General features: G+C 42.5%; 1 protein-coding gene across 4 annotated transcripts in view; it reads right to left on the minus strand.

The window, feature by feature from the left end:
- The window catches only part of ANTXR2 (ANTXR cell adhesion molecule 2), a 125,354-nt gene extending 111,080 nt beyond the window's left edge, over positions 1-14,274 (minus strand). The window contains exons 1-6 of one of the 4 annotated variants that reach the window (XM_065836686.2): positions 13,881-14,268; positions 12,911-12,982; positions 9,772-9,843; positions 1,331-1,412; positions 214-321; positions 43-111 (exon numbers count right to left, since the gene is read on the minus strand). In XM_065836686.2, the coding sequence (XP_065692758.1) occupies positions 43-111; positions 214-321; positions 1,331-1,412; positions 9,772-9,843; positions 12,911-12,982; positions 13,881-14,020 (543 nt within the window). In that variant the 5' untranslated portion in view covers positions 14,021-14,268. Of the gene's footprint in view, positions 1-42; positions 112-213; positions 322-1,330; positions 1,413-9,771; positions 9,844-12,910; positions 12,983-13,880 lie in introns of all 4 variants that reach the window. The other 3 variants (XM_071807930.1, XM_071807929.1, XM_071807931.1) reach the window with 3 other exon arrangements.
- Between the last annotated feature and the right edge of the window lie 5,048 nt (positions 14,275-19,322).

The raw sequence follows: 19,322 nt of genomic DNA on the forward strand, positions 1-19,322 counted from the left end.
GACAAGATACTGCCTAGTAGTCTAAAATGCTAATGTTCTTACCTGTTCTTGTACAAAATCAAGGACGCCAACACAGTACACTCTAGCTCCCAGCTCTCTGGATTTCTTTGCCTGCCCCAGAATAGAACAGAGGAATAAGAATTTTTTTCATTCAACAGACAGCACACAAGCTTTTCAGAATATAACATGCATTTATTTACATCTAGCACTTACCTCTTTCTCTGCATACAAGGGAATCTGACCATCTAGCTTGCCATCTGTCAATGCAATGATGATACTAGAAAATCTTGAGGCTCCTTGCTTCGCAATTTGCACATTGGCCTGAAAACAGAAAATATTTATCCAGCTTAAAATTACACTTGAACTTTTAACCAAAATACTTCTTCTAAGCGAACATAGTATCTGAAACAATGCTGAAGTCTCATCTTCAAACCCATCTCTTGTGACAATCTTCTGCCTCTTTTACTCCTTACTTACATCAGTATTTTCCAGTCAGTGGTCAGCCCACCTCTGAAGTGCTGGGGTCACTAACTGATCAACCCTTGGAAACACTTGATTATTTCAGGATGGATACCCTGTGAGTTGTCAAGATCACTTCTCCTTACATCCACCATAAGGTTTCCTTTGCTGCTCCTCAGATTTCAAATACCAGTCAGTAGGTTCCAAGATACAAGAATGGCTTAAAATATATATATTTTTAAACAGCAACAAACATCTCTTTGCCTAGCTTTTCAGCCTGCAGATCACAATTACAAACTGGGCTCCATAGGCATAGAGGAAAAAAAAATTAGTTTCTATTCCTAACAGTGGAAGTTTAGATCCTTACCTTCAGGGCCCAAGTCTGAGCAAAATTGCAAAACATACTTTAACTGTATGTCTCAAGAAAATATAAGCAGTTGGAACTCCATAATCAGGATAGTCCAAAATTAAGACCATTTGTCTTGAAAATGGTGATCTGTGCAGTAAACTCTCCATAAGCACGTGCTCTAGAAAGCATGGTTACACTCACAGCCCTACAAAGCTGTGTGTGACCATTTACCAGTAATAACTGGTATGCTGCATTAGCTGTTTGATTGATAACAAAGAATCACTCGCTATTGCGAAGGATCAAGTCAAATAAATTCAATATGAAAATTTTCTGTGATGGCTAATCTTCTGCATGGGATTTGCATAGTATCTGAGCAATCTTGAGACCATTTTGAAAACCAAGAAGATTTGATTGTAACAGGTTGAGACATGAAACCAATCCGTTTATGTTACAGGTTGCTGTTGTTATTCAGATAGTGAGAAGAGAGGGTATTTTGATTGCAAGAAGATAAGTAAAGCCTACCTGTTTTAATCCTTCATGTATGTATGTATCACCTGCTGGTTTTACCTCCTCCAGATCCTTTAGACCTTTCTTGATTTTCTCTCTGAAAAGAAAAAGGTAAAAGACTGTTAGTATGATTGGAAACAGGGAAAGGGGTTAGTTTATTGATGGAAAAATCAGTATTTGACATAAGGGAAGTCTGAAATTAAGATCTGTAAAATATAGCATTCAGCTGAGATACCATGCGGAGTGAGATTTTATATTCACAATGGGAGCAGCACTGTGGTAACGGACATTTTAGACCTAAATAACACAATATGCCTCAGTGAGACAAAGAGCTAGATTCAAGTAAAATGTTTCAGACAAAGCAGATATTGCAAAGAAGTGGCAAACCCTCAGCATAAAGATAGCCCAATGGAAATTCTGTTATATTAAGTCTACCTTGCTCAATTAAACAAACTTCACTTCCAATCATGCTGCAATTAAAAAGGAAAACCCTTAAAACAGCTGTTCTATATCTAGAGTAAGCTTCCAGGTCAATATACAGGTATTTAATGGGGTACGACAGAATCACAATAATTAAAATCCTCTCCTTAAAAAATGCACCATTTGCAAGACAACTCTTATATCCAAGGAAAGGGACCAGGATTAAAGATAGTTTTAAATTTTTCAGCTGTCGCTACCTTTCTGTGTGACCTTTGACAAGACATCACACTTACACAGGTTGCAGCTCACTTACATTTAACCAGAGGATGAAGTTGTGCAATTATTTCTCATGGGCTTTTAAATAAATCCATCACTGACTGCAACATGCTCGGTTAACTATGATGCTAAGACTGGAGAAGCACATAGGTAGGACAAAAGGAACTATTTCCAGTGAAATCAAGATGAGTGGGGAAAAAAGGCAGAGAGACTTTACTGAAAGAATCAAATCTGGAAGTTCTTAATTATTATACAAAGTTCTAGTAAAGCTCGTGGAAAGTTGTTCTAGAAAAGGACAAGCAAAAAATAAGCAGAGAAAAAGTCTGGGACAGAATGTATAAAACACTATAATAAATACAGGTGACACAGAGGAAACCATCAGGGATGAGGAGATGGAGGGAAAATACATTACAGGAAGCGTGAAAGCTTTCCTTAGGGTAAACAAAATGAGAAAGAATGCATATGTTGCTCTGCCTGAATGCCACCCACAAGTCATTTGTTCCACTGATGGGCTTCCTCTATGTTTAGAAGCTCTGTTCCAAAGTACAATCCATAGCTGTGATAAGCTTCCAATCACAGGATCAACTGATATGATTGGGAAGCAGGTGGGAAAAAAAAAAAAAGAGAAAGAAAAAAAACATAAAAATATAAATGTGGCATTGAATATATGGAAGAGAACAAATTATGTAAGATAATACAATCTGTTTGATCCAAATATTTTACATTCTGCATCTAAAGAAACAACTTGAAACTGATTATGTATGAACGCAGATTATAAACCATATACTTCATGCTTGCCAGAAATGAGCGGCAGCACATCACAGGCATTAGTGTTCTGCTGCCAAGAAATAAGCAGCAAGTGAAGTCCCACTTTTCTGAAACAGATTTCATTTTGCAAAAATAGCTTTTGTACAATCGCTTCAGTTTTACTTATTTAAAATGTCTTGTGACCCGGTCACACAGAAGTCTCTGATGTTTCCAGGCCTCTGACTAGAAGAGGTTCCAGGAAAATCTTTGGTGGCATGAGCTTGTTTAGCTGCATTTAATTAGTCACCCTCTCTTTCCCTTGGGGTACATCTCTACCAGATAGTCCCAGCCAGGTGTGAACAAGCTCCACCCATGCTGTGAGTTGATTAGGTACCAGCGAGTCCTGGCCTGGGTGTCACAAGGCCAATGCACATGCATGACGTTGACCCCAGCAAATGAGCCCCACCAGACAGCAAGAGGTTAGTTCAGTCATAGTAAAACTCACACCGAGCAGGCCTGGAGAGTGGGCACAGGAGCTCATGTGTGCCTGAACCATATCGATAATGGGACCCACTTTAGTCAATCAGCCATAGCACTCTGAAGCCCTCATTCCATCTCTCCAGTGCTCTGAAAACTCTCTTTTCCCTAGTTTTTGTAATATTTTTTGTAGCTACAAAATCTACAGAAATAGTTTTAAAACTCATCTGTACTGAAATAACCCCAGGTTCCAGTATAAGTATTAGAGAGCAGCATAGGGGAAAGGGACTTGGGGGTCCTGGTTGACAGCAGGATGACCATGAATCACCACTGTGCCCTTGTGGCCAAGAAGGCCAATGGCATCCTGGGGTGTATTAGAAGAGGGGTGGTTAGTAGGTTGAGAGAGGTTCTCCTTCCCCTCTACTCTGCCCTGGTGAGACCCCATCTGGAATATTGTGTCCAATTCTGGGCCCCTCAGTTCAAGAAGGACAGGGAACTGCTGGAGAGAGTCCAGTGCAGGGCAACAAAGACGACGGAATGGAGCATCTGCCTTATGAGGAAAGGCTGAGGGAGCTGGGTCTCTTTAGCTTGGAGGAGACTGAGGAGTGACCTCATTAATGTTTACAAATATATAAAGGGTGAGTATCATGAGGATGACACTCGGTGACAGCCAATAGTAGGACAAGGGGTAATGGGTTCAAACCAGAACACAAGAGGTTCCACTTAAAATAGAGAAGAAACTTCTTCACGGTGAGGGTATCAGAACACTGGAACAGGCTGCCCAGGGGGGTTGTGGAGTCTGCTTCTCTGGAGACTTTCAAAACCCTCTTGGACACGTTCCTGTGTAACCTCATCTAAGTGTTCCTGCTCTGGCAGGGGGATTGGACTAGATGATTTTTCAAGGTACCTTCCAATCCCTAACATTCTGTGATTCTGTGATAATAGAACTGTGACCCCAGTCTGGGTGGCTGCACGTTACCACAGTACAATTCAGTAACAGTGATAAAGGTTGAAGTGTCATTGGCTTTGTGGTTTAAGTCAAACAATGGAGGAAGGTGCAAAAAGCAAAACAAAATCAGCAACTTGTAGCCTGTCTGTGTTTTGGCTCAGTGACTACAAATTTAATATCTCTTCTCCATTCAGCATACGCACTGCATTATACCTCCGTATTTTAGAAAAGGCACATCTAATTTTTAATAGTTACCCTGTCTGTTCTCTCTTTAAGTTTTGTACCTACTTCAGATAATTCTTTCAGCAGCAGCCAGGAAACACAACCATGGCTACAAGCTCTCTGTCAGTTTGATCTGTGGGTGCTTTTTACCTATTCCATGAACAGGGGCTGCAGGTGAAATCCCAGCCTGGCTGAGGTCAGGAAAGGTTCTGGTGGTAGCTTCAGCAGTACCTGCTGGTTTTGTCTCTTTGAGCAACTCTGCTGTATGTTGTCTCGAAGGACAGGAATTTGCATCAGTATTGGACAGAAGGCTTGTTTGCTATGAGGGAGGCTGTGCCAGCTCTGCTGTGAGGTATATGAGCCTATCTACAAATACTGCTCCCTACCTGGGACAAATTCTACACTGAACTTGTCTTGCACCATCAGTGTTTCACCAAGACAGGGCACTATAGAATTATATTTAGAAATGAGAACACACCATTTAGTAAAGAGAGATTACAAAGCAGCCCAGCTTTTCAAACAACTTAATAAATCCATTAAAGATAAATTAAAATGTAGCAATCTCTCTTTACCTGAGCCTGTGTCCTGGTTTTGTTAAAAACAAGACCAGTTTCTCTTTTAGTGAATTTTCCTTTCAGCTGAGTTCTTCTAAGTAATTGCACTTCTCTGAAGTTGGCTACATATTTTTGTAAACAGACATAGCAATGGAATGCAAGGTCACTGATACGGATGCATGTCCCGTAAGTGAGAGGGGCAAGGAGGAGTGAACTGCGCAAGTGACTAAAACTGACCAACTAAGTATTCCATCCCATCCACGTGATACTTCATATAAAAGTGGGAGATCACGAGGGTCTTGTTCTTCTTTGACTATGGCTGGCATCTGGGGAGGACCCTGTCTGCCGTCCCTGCGATCTGAAGCCTAGTGACAGACCTTGCATCCTTGAATCGAGTTCACTGCAGAGTCCAAACCAGGACTTCCAGGTGCCTGCCCTGAAGCTGCTGGAGCAATGCTGAGCTTTGCCGGGAAATTCAAGATTGGTTTTGTATATTTTGTATTATTTTCTCTATTTTATTAGTAGAATTAGTAAAACATTTTTAATTCTTTCTGGCTTGCAAGTCCTCTCTCTTTTTGCCTCTCTTTGCCCTCCTATTGCCTTTCCTTAGTGGGGGGGGAAGGGGGACTAAGGAGAGAGGGAAAGGGCAGTGGCTTAACAAAGCATCTGCCATGGTTTATTGTCACCCTGCATTAAACGGTGACAGCATGCTCCACAATTCAGGTCTGCTTTAAATGTAAACATTTGCCTTCCAGAGTTGGAGCACGCCAAAGCAACTGTCAGCAGTTTACAGAGGAGGTTTCTCTCTGCATAAGCTCTGTTGCACCAAGCTGCAACTTTTATTTAGGCAATTCAACAGGTACTGCTTAACATTATCTCTTGTTTTAAGTAAGTTTAATTGATACAATGCTAAAAACAGTATTGTGAGCAGGCAAGTGGTTCAACTATTGATGTTAATACATTGCCTAGTTTCCTTATGTAGACAGCACCACAGCATTTGCTGGCAGTGGAAGACAGGTAATAAATAGTTCCTTATACACTAGCAGGGTATAGATCAAACCCCCATTTAAAAGGGCCAATGATAAAGCTACAGACCAGTAACAAAGCACAGGCTGCTTTTGTTTTCTAGAGACCTGATACTGTCTTTGAGACCAAATACACTTAACAGAAGACAACATAAAGGAAATAAATGCATCTTCAACACGTATAAAAGTTTATACTTGCTAGAAAGCAAAGTATGTTTGAGGACTGAATTTTAAAAACCTTTCAAATCCCTGCTTTTTTGTGGGAAAAAAATCTGTGCTTGTATGTTAGAGCTGCAGAGGTTAGAACCAGCTGAAATTGGCACATAAGCCTCAGGTTGTGCTGATTCAGTTGGTCAGGGGGCTGGCCTTGTATGAAATGCTGAGTCTCCATTAACATCTATGCAGTTTTAATTAGTGGTTTCTTAGCTCTTCTGGATGGGGGACAGTATTTTATATTTCTTTTCCACATTCCATTCTCCCTATTGAAGAGCTGGAATCTTGAACTGTTTTTGTGCCTTGGCAGGGAACTTGTGATTCCCAGGGACCAGGAATGGGGCTGTGTGCCTTCAGGGCAACATACTTCATCTCTAATAAAGGCAAATAAAACAGGTACTTTGGTTTTGCTCCTTAGAAGGAAATATAATAATAGGAAAACACACACTTGTTAGTGAAACAAAGGGGACAAAGAATAAGTGTTCTTTAAGAAAAAGAGGGATGGTTGCATCCCTAACAAAGAGCTGATGCACTGGTAAAAGTAAACCCTGCACATCAGCCTCCTGAGATGCACACTTTGGAAGAGATTTCTGCTTTCTACACCTCTCAAATATTCAAGAGGGCTAGGTACGATTACAGTAATTTTTCTCCTTCGAACTACAGGCCTCCTGCATGGGCTCCAGCTGGAAAAAACTAAGTGACTGGCTCTGCCTTTCTTTATACACCCAGCAGAACATGCTTTCTGCAGATGGCTCTGTTTTGGTAAGCTTCTTGAACCAAAGCGCAGGGTTCGCTCACATGACAGTCTGAACATGCATAAATGTCTTGCTAGGTTACATGTCTCTCTGCATTAAAGGAACAGTCAGTTAACTCCATCAAACTATCAACAATCATAGTAGGGTATGGTTGGTCATGTACCAGATGCTTAAGTGTTCTATTTTCCCATCTTCATTAATATAATCTTTCTTTAGCTCCAATAGGAGTTTCACCTAAGCAGAGTCAGTAGGGCTAGTCCTGGCCATGGGCACTGGTCAAATGCTGCAGAACTAGGTTTACAGAAACCAGAATTTCTTCTGGAATGCAGAAGACATTGTGCCATCTGGATGATATTTGTAAGTGTATCCACTTTTTCAAACAACTCACTTCTCAAAACTAGTAGCACCAAATGTGAATGCACAAATTTTTGTTTACCACTTAGCATATAGTTTCCAGCTAAACTTCACAGGCGAAATGTGCATCTCTAAAATAGGATATAATCATTGTGAGAGGTCTTTTCCATCTGGGTGTTTTGTTTGGGTTTTTTTCCTATGTATTTATTATAGCATTTTGTGTACTGTGGTTAAGAGTGATTTCTGTTTCCAGAACTATTCACATAGCACTGTGCATAGTCACAAAATATTTGGTAATCTGGACAATTCAGTGCTATGGTGTGGGTTTCTTTATATCCACAGCTTTATTATGCAGTAAAAAACAGCAAGAACTTTGTGCAAACAATTAGAAGCCTGAGGCATTCAAAACAAAAAAGACTTCCCTAGTTTGAACTAACTGCTGAGATTGAATTGTGGTTTCATGACGTTTGTGAATGAGCAAGTAAGTGAGAGGAAAAACATCCCTGCAAGTCCAAAATGCACATTAAAAAAAACAAAGCAGTAAGATCCCATAATCACACACACATACACACCCATTCCGAAAACCGCACTGGACTTACCATCCTCATCTTCTATTTGGAACAATGGCTGTTAGATATTCTAAGTAATTTTCCACTGTTGACTCCTTTAATGTTTATAAGGACAGCTGTTCCAACTGTATCTATCCATTCTTACTTCTGTATATATGGTCACAGTTACTACTGTCTCCTTCATCATTCTCCTTACAATTCCTCCTAAACAATAAGGGTAGTAATTTCCTTTCCCATACCACATTCACAAAAGCATCAGTAAACCTTGCATTAAAGAAAAGTCCCACAGAAGAACTCACTGGAACTAAAAAGGGTTCTTCCTATGCTTTAAACTAGGCTTCCGAGAAAAATATGTCTCTTTCCATGGCTTCAAGTGTGCCACACACATGCAATGAAAAAGGCATTTGTGTTTCCGTGGCTGGGTTCCAGAGTTCTGCCCAAGCACTCAAAGTGGTCTGTATGCTATCAGCACTGCCTCTCACTGTTTGATAAGGAATAGGCCACTGACAGGAATTAAAGGCCTACTGAAATTGAGAGAAAGGATCTCATTGAGTTCAGCAGTCATCAGAACAGGCTTAAGTGTCCTCTCCTGACCTCTCTCAAGCCATCTAGAAAAGTGGCTTGTAACCTTGTTTGTCCTCACAGAGAGCAGATCCAGTATCCAAGCCTGAGTAGGGGAAAGTGAAAACTTAGCTGTTCTAAAGTCAGACCACTTTTTTAAATGCTAAAGCAGGAGGGGCTTAGAATTATGCCTTTAGACATCCTGTATCTAGGGTGTCAGCTTATATTTCTATAGCAAGACACATTTGTGTGTTGCCCATGACAGGTCTCTCGTAAGTACACACTCAAGTAAGTCTTATACTTGCTGCTCTGTACTATTAAAAACAAAACAAAACCAGTAAACTATGAGAGACCACACTTTCGTATTGACTCTACTAAAGGGAGCAGAAAGGACAGACTACCTCACTTCTACCCTGCCATAGTTCATTAAAATGATTCCTGAATGGTTTATCCACATATTCAAAATCCAAAAAGTTGTTCAGTGTGTGTAGCTTCTGGACAGAAGGGAGATAGAGAGGAGGTTGTGTTGGTTTTGACAAAGCTGAAAGGATTCTGAAGGAGTCTGACAACAGTGCAACTGTCCTCCACTAAAAGCAGTGATTCTGCAATACTGTTTAGCAGTTCCTGTGATATTTAGTAGTTAATTTTACAACAATCTCTTCTCTACCTGGTTTTCTTCTTCAGCGTCTCTCCACCTGTCTTTGACTTATCTTAGCTGCTAATCATTATTTGCTTTAGAAAATCAGAGTGAGCAACCTTGAATTGCATCACCTTCAAAAACATCAACTGAGACAAAGAGTTCAGGCTTATGCATACATCCTCATGGTGCCAGAAAGATCTCACACCTTTCAAGTGGCACCAGCTCCACTGTCTAAAACCTATTTTGAAGTTCTAATTTGAAAATACAAAACTAAATACCAACCTTATATGAGATTATGAGACTCGTTAATTTACCATTGCATGCTTTACCTAGACATGAAAAAATACTGAAGATGTATTTACAGATTTTTTTTTACAAAAGCAAAAGCAAGACATGTTTCTCCTGCTGTGCCAAGGAAGATGCAGAGATGAAAAAATTACTTTTAGTTGCTCTGCAAAGCAGTGGCAGAGTTCACATCAAGAATTTATTCCACATCATTGTTCTCCTTAGTTTTTCACTAGATATCCATTGATACGTTCACAAAATCAAATCCAGCCCTACACAGAGGCTTCATGACTGGCCACCACTTAAAGGTATTGGTTATTTTTCAGTAGCTGTTACTGTTCCTCTGATTTAATAAGAGTCCTTGGGCAGAGAGGAGGGAGGGGGAGAATTAAAAAAGCAGTGCACTGACCTGTCTCCAGTTAATGGCATAATGACGTGTGCCTGGGTGGAAAACACGATAAACGATAATCTCATCTTGGGGCTTTTAAAAAAAGGGAAACAAACAAACAAACAAACAACATTTTAAACAAATTAAAATAAATGCACAGATGCATAGCATTTCATTTGCTTATTCACGCTTCATTAGTATCATCTTTATCCTCCAACTTCTAAAGAACATACTTTCAACTACAAACACAGAATGAGAGAGGAATTAAAAGGTATCTGCCCATTTACTCCTTACTGAGATACTTCAAGAATGAAGTAGCAGAATTATTCTTTCTTGCCTGACTGGACTCCAGATCACGACATGCTAAACTTAAGAGTTAAGATCTCATGCAACCTAACTGAAAATGAACTTCACAGGTTATGATCTACCAAAGTACAAAAGGTAACACATCCTTCTATATTTTCATAGTTACTGGTGTAAAAATAAGTCAGGGACGTAGACTTGCAGTACATTCTTGCTCTGGGCTATTAAACATGGACCAGTTCAAAGGTCAGTTTCCCCTTTTTATAGTTTGATCCTGACACAATGTAAATTTCAAACTGTGCTTTACGGTCATAAAATGATCAACATCAAAGAAACAGTGCCCTCCAACTGGTTCATTTCTTAAAAAAGGAGCAAGACAAACTCTTTCAGAATGAGTAGGGTTTTTTTATGGTGACATAAAATTGTGACACTTAAGATCAACTTCCATAAATGTATCTGGGGAAAGGTCATTATAAAAAAGCAACGCTGTACAAATTTATTTTATTAAGGAATTTAGACTTGTTTTGGAGAGGCCCACCTGTCTCTTCCAGCAAAACTAAGAGGAATTACATCCAACTATCTGTGGAAAATGGATCTCTTAAGAACTGATGCTCTGGAAGTCCAAGACAGTAACTCCCCTAATGTAAGTTGCAACAACATTTCTCTTATCTGCTTTTGATTTCTATTCATGACAATTTCAGTATATTCAGTAACTTTAAAATTCACTATATATGTGTATGACCATTAATTTATTGGGTTGATGCTAGTAAAGATGTAACACTTGTAAAGATGAATGACTATAAACTTTCAGTTGCTTATGTCAACAATGCAACTTAAAATTATTGACATGTTAGAAATGTAAGTACTGGGCAAGTTTTTGCTCAGATAGCAAATCTGGATCTTAGATTTACAATCCAGTCTTGCAGTCTATCCATTAAGGCTCTGAATACAAAATTCTGAGAGGATTTTAATTAAACTATAATCTAAGACATGGCATAATCAATCTTAGTTGCTGCAAACAGTTGCCAAACAAAAACCAAGTACTTGCAATCCAGATCTCTTTGGATTACATCACCACCTAGCCCAAGTAACATGGGACTTCCCTGTCTGAGATGCAACTCTCTGTACTTAATAACCTTAAAGTTACGATTTAGTTAACTTGTCTTTAGGACAACCACAACACTGTCCCCTTCACAAGACATCCCATTTCTGTTCCACTCTCCCAGGACTCGGAAAATGTGATGATGGCAGAGGACTGTATGAATGCACCCATTAGACCTGACAGCTCTGGCAGGTGCAGGGCTTTCAGAACTAAGATAATCAGCACACACTGCTATTACTGCAAAAATGCATTTTACAGATGAGCCAAAACAGAGAGCAGATGCACAGGTCACATGACCATGAATTAATTCTTCAGGTGAGAGCTGAAGCGAACTGCTACCAATTGGTCCTTTGCCTTTTTCCTGCAACTACTCTTTCAATTTAAGAAAAGGCAAGGTCGAATGACTCTGTACCCTATTCTGAAAGTATATTGAGGCCTGAAGGCAGGACAAAGGCCTCATCAGCCTTCAAAGGTGCTCCAGCCCCATCAGGCAAACACTGTAGGTATACTGCTCAGGCTCCCACAAGAGCCCAGAAACAGTCATGCTGTGAAGGGTTTGTGCCACATAAGGTTGAGTTCTCAGCATGCAGACACCAAGCAAGATGCTCTTAGGTTGGGCTGTCTGGCTCAGCACTATAATTGATCCTCGTTCAGTGTGAAAAGTCAGTGGAGTAACTTGCCAGTTCAATAGCTTTATTTCAGATAATGCAGCCAGACCACTACACAACAACTATTGCAAAAGGGAGTGTCATTTGATGTCATTTTGAACTATGAGATAATGAACTGAAAGATTTACCCTGGACTAGCAGCATCCTTTCAGTGGGGGTAAATGCATTTTTTCATTACTCGCTGAAAAGAAGTGCTGCTTTGGTCTCCTTAGTTTGTTTGTGGGGTTTTTTTATTCTAAAGCTTATAAAATAACTTTCAAATGTTCATGTTACCCACTTGGTTTACAGAAGATTTGCTTTTTACAAGATGGATCTAAGCAATATTTAATTACACAAGCCTAACTGTATCCCTTTACTAGCAAGCCAAGATTATACTTGCCTGCTGCACTTCATTTGCCTTAGCAAAAAGTACCACATCATCTATGCCTGTGTGTTTTTGGGGGTCTTCCTTTGGGTTTGTTTTTTGTTTGGTTTGGTTTTTTTGAGGTTGCGGGGGGGAGGGGCAGGTTTTGTTGCTATTTAAAGCAAAATGCTGTATCACAGTAATTTTCAACTGTTTGTACAGAGTAGTTAGCCTGTATTTACAACAGCTATTTTGATGGCAGCAATACTGCCAGCCAGTTACAGACAAAATTGGTTACACATATGTATAACATACATACTGTTAACATGGGACAAACTTCCTGTATGTTTGTCTACATTTGAAAAACACTCCCTTTTGACCTTCACCATATATTTACAAATATATGGTTATGTATTCAGATTGCCTTCTTTATATAGATGTCTAAAAGCAATAAACAAGAAATACTCTAGTGGAAATGAGGCATGTGGCTTATAGGAAAAAACCTTAAAAATAAAATAACATGTGAGAGTAATTTTAGAGACTAAGTATTTAAAGATGCATATTACCACCTTTTTACTGAGTTCCAAACATGAGAATATGAAGTTTCCGATATTTTCCAGCGATTTAGGCACTAGAAGCCAAACTCTTAACATGTTTATGCAACATATCTACTGAGTTTACAAAAGCATGGGGTTTTTTCCAACATATCCCAGTATTATAGATGTCACAAGGAGAAGAACGCACCTCACAAATCTTTCTGTCAGTTGGTTTACAAAATCAAATATTTCGTGCCAGTTCTGTGCTACACTTCCAGATCTGAAAAGAAAACAAAAGCTATTAGTAGGCCTTATTTAAGGAAAGCAAGGAGGATGACAATTTCAGTGAGAAATTAGCCAATACAGCACTCTGCTTTTCTAATTATTTCAAGTTAGCACCAACCCTGGCTCGTGGTGGAACTTGCTTGTGATTTTTTGGGGGGTTTGTCAAGCTAAGGCATGGCAAACTGCATACATTAAACAGCACACCAGATGGAAAAACACATTAATAACTTCTTGTGAGGCCCAGCAGCACCAGTTCAAATAGCCGCTCTATCAAATCTAAGTCTTTCCTCTTCCCACTCCACCCGAAAACGCGGAGCATGCTAATGGCGATCTGTTATGCACAAACTTCCCCACGAAAAACATGATAATCAACAGCTGTTGAGGGGGAGGGGTGGCAGACGCTGCCTGTTGCTCGGGATGCCTCAAAAATGTCCACCGATGTGCTTTCGGGCGGAACACAGACCTTCGCTAAAACCCTGTTCCCCGGAAACTTCACAACACCCACGGACACGGGTAGCGGGGAAATTAAACCCACTCCCGACCCCCCGCCCCCGCGACTCTGCAGCGAGGGCACCGAGAGAGCCGAAAACTTTCTGTGCGCCTCCCCACCACGGGCGGTACAGTCCCGCCGTCGGCTACCGACCCCTGTCCGCTGAGCGCCCGCTTCCACCGCCATCGCTCTCCCGGGCAGCCGTTACAGCCTGTAACGGCCGTTACGGCCCGGAGCGACCGTTACAGCCCGTAACGGCCGCGGCGGCGCGCACACCGCCACAGCCCGGCTCCCCTCGGCCCCGCGATGGCTCCAACGGCCGCGCGCGGCCGGGAACAAAAGCCGCGCCCGGAGAGAGGTAGCGGCCGTGCCGGCCCGTCCCGGCCCCCCGCGCTCCCCTTACTTGTCCAGCACGAAGTACATGTCGAACGCGCTGTGGCACGACGGCCCCTCTGGAGCCGGGGCGGCGGCGGGTAGCAGTGGCAGCAACAGCAGTGCCAGGCAGCGCGGGGCGAGGCGTCCCCGCGGCACGGGCCCCGCCATGGGGCTTCGGGACGGCAGGACGCAGCGGCGGCGCTGAGGGGACGCGAGGGCCCAGCGCTATGGTCCTGCCGCTCTGCGGGTGCGGGCGGTGCTGAAGTGGCCGCGCCTCGTCCGCCGCCGCGGCTCGCCCGGCCCGGCCCGGCCCTCCCCGCCCGTCAGTGACGGCGGCGGTGCCTGAGGCGGGGGCCGGGGCCGGGCGGGCTCGGCGCGCCCCTCTGCGCCTGTGTGGCGCGGCCCGCCTCCCCTCACCCTCCCGGCTGCGGCGGCCACCCGCGACTTCGGCAATGGCGACCTCGCGGCGTCCCAGTGTCGTGTACCCCCCCGCCCCGCTCCCCCGCCCCAGGCACCTCCCCGGCAGGCGGCGGCCTCGCTGGCGGCCCGCGGCTGACCCTGGGTTCGCGTCCCCGGCGGCCGAGCCCCGCTGGAAGCCTCCCCCCACCTCAATGAAAAGGTGGTGCCGGGGCAGGCTCTCGGCCGGCGCGAGGTCCAGAAATGGCTGCTTTCCGTGTGATTCTGTGCTCTCCTCTCCCGCAGGGCCAGCCCAGCTTCGAAGAGCAGCGATTAGGAACCGGACGGAGAGAGAGGACTTTAGGAGGTGTGAGGACTCGCCGTGCAGCTCCGCGGGGCCGAGACTCGCGCAGCTGGATGAAGCCCACCCGTAGCCGCGGTTCGCCTTGGTTTGTGCAAATTTTAAAAGTCCACAAGAGCTGACAAAACTGTTTGCAACGTACTAGAAGTACGTTATTCCATGCTGACAATGAAAACTCATAATTAAAACAAGACCTGTGGCTCTCCAAGCTTTTCTTACTTTGGAAGGGCAGGCATCTCGCCTCATACATTTCTCTGAACTGCTTCCTCACTGGGATTTGATACTCAACCTATCCATTAAGTCACTGTGTGTCAACTACCCCTATGAGATTTAACTTTTTTTTTTTTTTAATAAATTAATAAATCAGTTGTTCACTTTCTGAGCGTTGATTTTAGTTGTTTGCCAGAAGCGCTGAACGTTGAACATTTTTCTAAACCAGCAGCCATCTAAAAAACTGTTGCAAACCATGTTGCCCTGCATGTTAGCCATTTTCTACAATATATCCAAACTGTTGCTCTGGAACTGTGCGTGTGGTAACCACCAACACGTACTGATTTACAATAGACTTCGCAAAACTAAATATAGAGCAGACATTTGGTTTGAAGCATAAGCTGGATCCTTCACAGTAAACATGAGGCACTGTAGAAAGCGTCACTTTATGCTGTGAGAATATTATCTTTCAGATTTTTCCATCTGTGGTTTCAGATTTTCACAGGAAGTTCAAATGTGCTTAATAATCTTAAAATATTATCTAAAGGCTAAGTAGATGCCTGAATTTTCTGTGAAGAAAAATTTTAGTCACATGACAAACTGCCTAAACCAAAATTATCTTGTAAGTTAAAAATAAATGTCTAGCCTCTATTTCTTTGTTTCTCTTCTGAAGTTTTTGCCATAAGTGCTATGTGACAAGCAATTAAGAGGATCTGAAAAAAAGAAAAAAAAAAAGATTATTCTTTCTTTCACCATTTGTGTGCCCAGTGCTTTGTTTTAATAGCATCTACTTTGAGCAGTCTGGATTTACAGTGGAGTGCGTTCACTGCTGAGATGCATGGAAGCTCAAGACACGGGGCTCTTGAGTACCACAGATGTCAGGAAACTTCAAGTTAGGCCCAAACTCAGGAGTCTTTCTCATAATGTGTTATGTTTTCCTAGCAAAATAATTTGCTAGAGCTCTGAAAAGCCTGTCTCCCATTGTAACATCAGTCACAGGAGCAATGAGTCAATAAGGCTGTCCAGCTGTGGGAGGATAAAACAAAGTTCAGAGGTGCCCTATACCTTATGACAAAAAAAACCCAAACTTTTCCTTGAGAATCTGACAGTTCTGGCTTGCAATGGAAGTAGTCAGAGGGTAAGCAATTTACCAAGACAAAAATCCCCAGAAATTATCGAGTTCCCCCATCACCTGCCAAATAAATTATTCATGAGTCAGTATGAGTTTGTGACTGGCAGTAAGCTGTCATGGCCTTGTGGCTTTTATTAAATTCCTGTTTTATGGGGCTGTATAGAGGATATTACCTGGAACCCTACTATTTGTTCCCAAGATTCTCTTTTCCTTTTTCTCATAGTAAATACCACATTTCTTAGGCTGACAATCTTATTTACATTTCCCTTTCAACAGCCACTGCTCTGTTGTCTGTTTTTAATTTGGAGAGAGTTCCTCACCATGCAGGGCATCATGTTGGGATTATACAGAGGTAATGGATGCTTCAGAAACCTCACTGCAAGAAGAGCTCTAAGTGTAGGCATTGCAGAGCACAGCCCCTGAAGTGCTGTAGCAGGTCTGATACATGGGGAATACAGGAGAGAATCTGGGCAATGATCCTATTAGGATTTATATAACAAATACATAAATTTTCCAGCCGCACAGCTACTAAACCACAAGACCACGTCTTACAGCAGGTGGTCCTTTGTACTAAGAATTGAAACAAAGTGCATTTTTTATACAGAAGGGGTTACTGAAGGAAAGTTTTAAGGAGAAACACATTGTATTTCTCTCTGACAAAACTAAAGTGATGTGGCTATTTGAAAAGCATAGCTTATTGCAAGCTTCTGTGACAGGATGTCTGTTTTACAATGGATGTAAAAGCTGGTGTACTGCTCAGAAGAGTCCAGGCAGATTGTGCATCATTGATAGGTGAGAAAAATACACAAGGGGGTGTGTGGGGGGGCTGATATTCGTTATCCTTGTAGAGGATCGCTCAGTCAACATCTTTTTTCTTCATGCATGATAAAATTTAAGAAGAAGAATCCTGCGTCAGTCACGCCAGCGGTAAACTGGCAAAGTTGATATCTTTAACATCCATCTTCTCCTTGTCACTTCCAACAGACAGCTTTCCCATGCTGAATTGCTTGTTGGAGCGATAGGACCCCACACAGAATTTTCAAGTATTTTCTTGTTAAATTGGGTCACAACACAGTCCCGCTACTGTCAGATCAAACAAATTATTTCTGTTTTGCCTGCTGCAGACGTTTGAACAACCTCAGTCTTTAAACAAGTACTGTTTCTTATAGAAAGAATGAGAATAGCAGATTGCTCTCAGCATTCCCACGTGCAGTCTTGTGTCATAGATTAAGCCCTGAACAAATTTAATGTTGAATATGTATTGGTTAGAATATATTTTTTCCTTTCTATGTAATTTCATGTTTTTCTCAGTGCAAATAAAACAGATTAAGTGGCTCTGTCGGGAAGCTGGAATGGGATGACTGAAAAGCACTTTACAAAAATGATGTGAAATAGACACACAAAATCACAAGCACTTTGAATTCAGTACTGACCTATCTGCAAATCTTAGTCTACCAGAGAAAGTTTCATCTGCACATGACAATTGTTTTTTATCTAAGACAATGACCTAATGAGGATCATATGGCTCTCACAGGCCTTGTAGGTGAATCACACATATCATCTGCTCCAAAAAAGATCTTAAATCCCTTCCAGAGGAGCTGGGAAAGTCGTAGTCAAAGGCAACCTGCCAGAGACCTTCCATTTCATCTGATTTCCTGCCATCTTTGGATGATTTCCTGCAGGCGCAGAGCTCTGACCTGACACATCCATATGAGAATGCCTCCTCTGCGCTGATCCAGTGCAAAGCTAAGCCTCAGTATGATGCAATTTGGAAATTTCACAAAAGTCCATGGACCAACAGTGATTTATGTCAGCCGAAGCTCTGGCTCATGAAGTTCTTAATGTCTTTGAGCTAGCAAGGCTAAAGGGTAAGTAAGCAATATTTTACAGTCCCCGTGGATGCATGAAACACGGAAGATTAAGGACCGAGCAGCCTGTGCTTTGCCAAAGGCCCAAGAAATAATACATTATATCTCAGAAACACTGCACAGCACCGGCCTCTCCCTTTCCCTGCAGAGGCGTGTGATATGGCAGAGCAGGATTCTGAGGCTTTCCAAAACAAGCTGCACTTTGGCCGTCAGAGCTGCACGAGTCAGCCCTGAGCCCCAGGAGCGCTTGCCTTGCCTGGGAGTACGTGTCATGTTATCCAGCTGTTGGAAATTTTACTTCAAATGCATGCGACCAACTGTTTTTGGAATGAGCTAGCCCTACCAGTTGGGGATCTGTGGTAGCCAGAGTTTGCTCGTTTCTTGTTTCCAAGTGTGTGAATTCCTCTCTTAGTCTGTGGTTTCTGCTGAGGTGACAGATAAATCCAGCCTGTTTTGCCAGAATGGATAGATGAGAGGGAGACAGGGATGGAAGTACCTGGCAGTAGCTCAAAGCTATTTACATGTGTTTGGCTTAATACATACAATGGCCTGGGGTCTTCTTTTCCCAGTTCCCAGAACTCGTTAGATGACTGTGGCTCACTCACCTCTTTCCCTTCCTTCTTCACCACCACAGAGCTGAGTAACACTTAAACTGCAGTGCCCAGCCCCACCAAGGCAGGCATCTTTTACTATGTGGACATCAACACAGGAAGCACAGTTTGGGGAAATGTGAGTGCCCTGACAACTGTTTATATACAAAACCGTCAGAAAAACAGACTCATGGAGCTGTGCGGAGAAATGCTGCAAGATGTTACTTAAATTGGACCCTTGTGCTGCTCCCTCCAGTGTGTATGGAGATGCTTATATCCAAGGAGCATCAATGGCGTGTCAGTAGCTTGCCAGTGTAGAGAGAAAGACCGTGTTGCAGCAGAGGGAGGGGATTCCTCATGCTCTTATCTGTACCAAGGGACCAAGGCCAGTTGCAGACCTCTGCACTCACGCCATGGGAGTCTCCTAGTGGTTCTGTGTATTGGTTCCACAACTGGAGTAACAACAGCTTCCCCTCACTCAACATCCCCTTGGTCTTGAGTGGAACTCACACAAGGACCTGCTTTACACTGGGTTTTTTTGCACCACAGTATTTACTGACAGCCATGACAGCATGGAAAACAGAGGAACCAGGAAGAAGCAGTCTTCAGATGCATTTGATATGTATAAAGCTGACTGCATTTGGAGAGGCAAGGTAAAATAATTGTCTTCCAAAATGTAGCATACTTAAAACTTCTTGAAGTGCCTAATGACAACTGGTCCCTTTCAGACTTTTCCTACCTCTTGAAAATGATAGGGTTTTGTTCCATTTCTGTCCACTGTTCAATCTGGGGAAAGAAAGATGGCTCTGGCACTATTTGTCCTATGGACACATAACCCTTAGAGAGCTCCACACCACAGGAAGAGACTGCAGTGATGAGTCCGTGCTCTTGCCATTGCAGGACCATCAGGTCT

This window comes from Patagioenas fasciata, chromosome 4 (assembly GCF_037038585.1).
Source record: "Patagioenas fasciata isolate bPatFas1 chromosome 4, bPatFas1.hap1, whole genome shotgun sequence".
NCBI classification, from domain to species: domain Eukaryota; kingdom Metazoa; phylum Chordata; class Aves; order Columbiformes; family Columbidae; genus Patagioenas; species Patagioenas fasciata.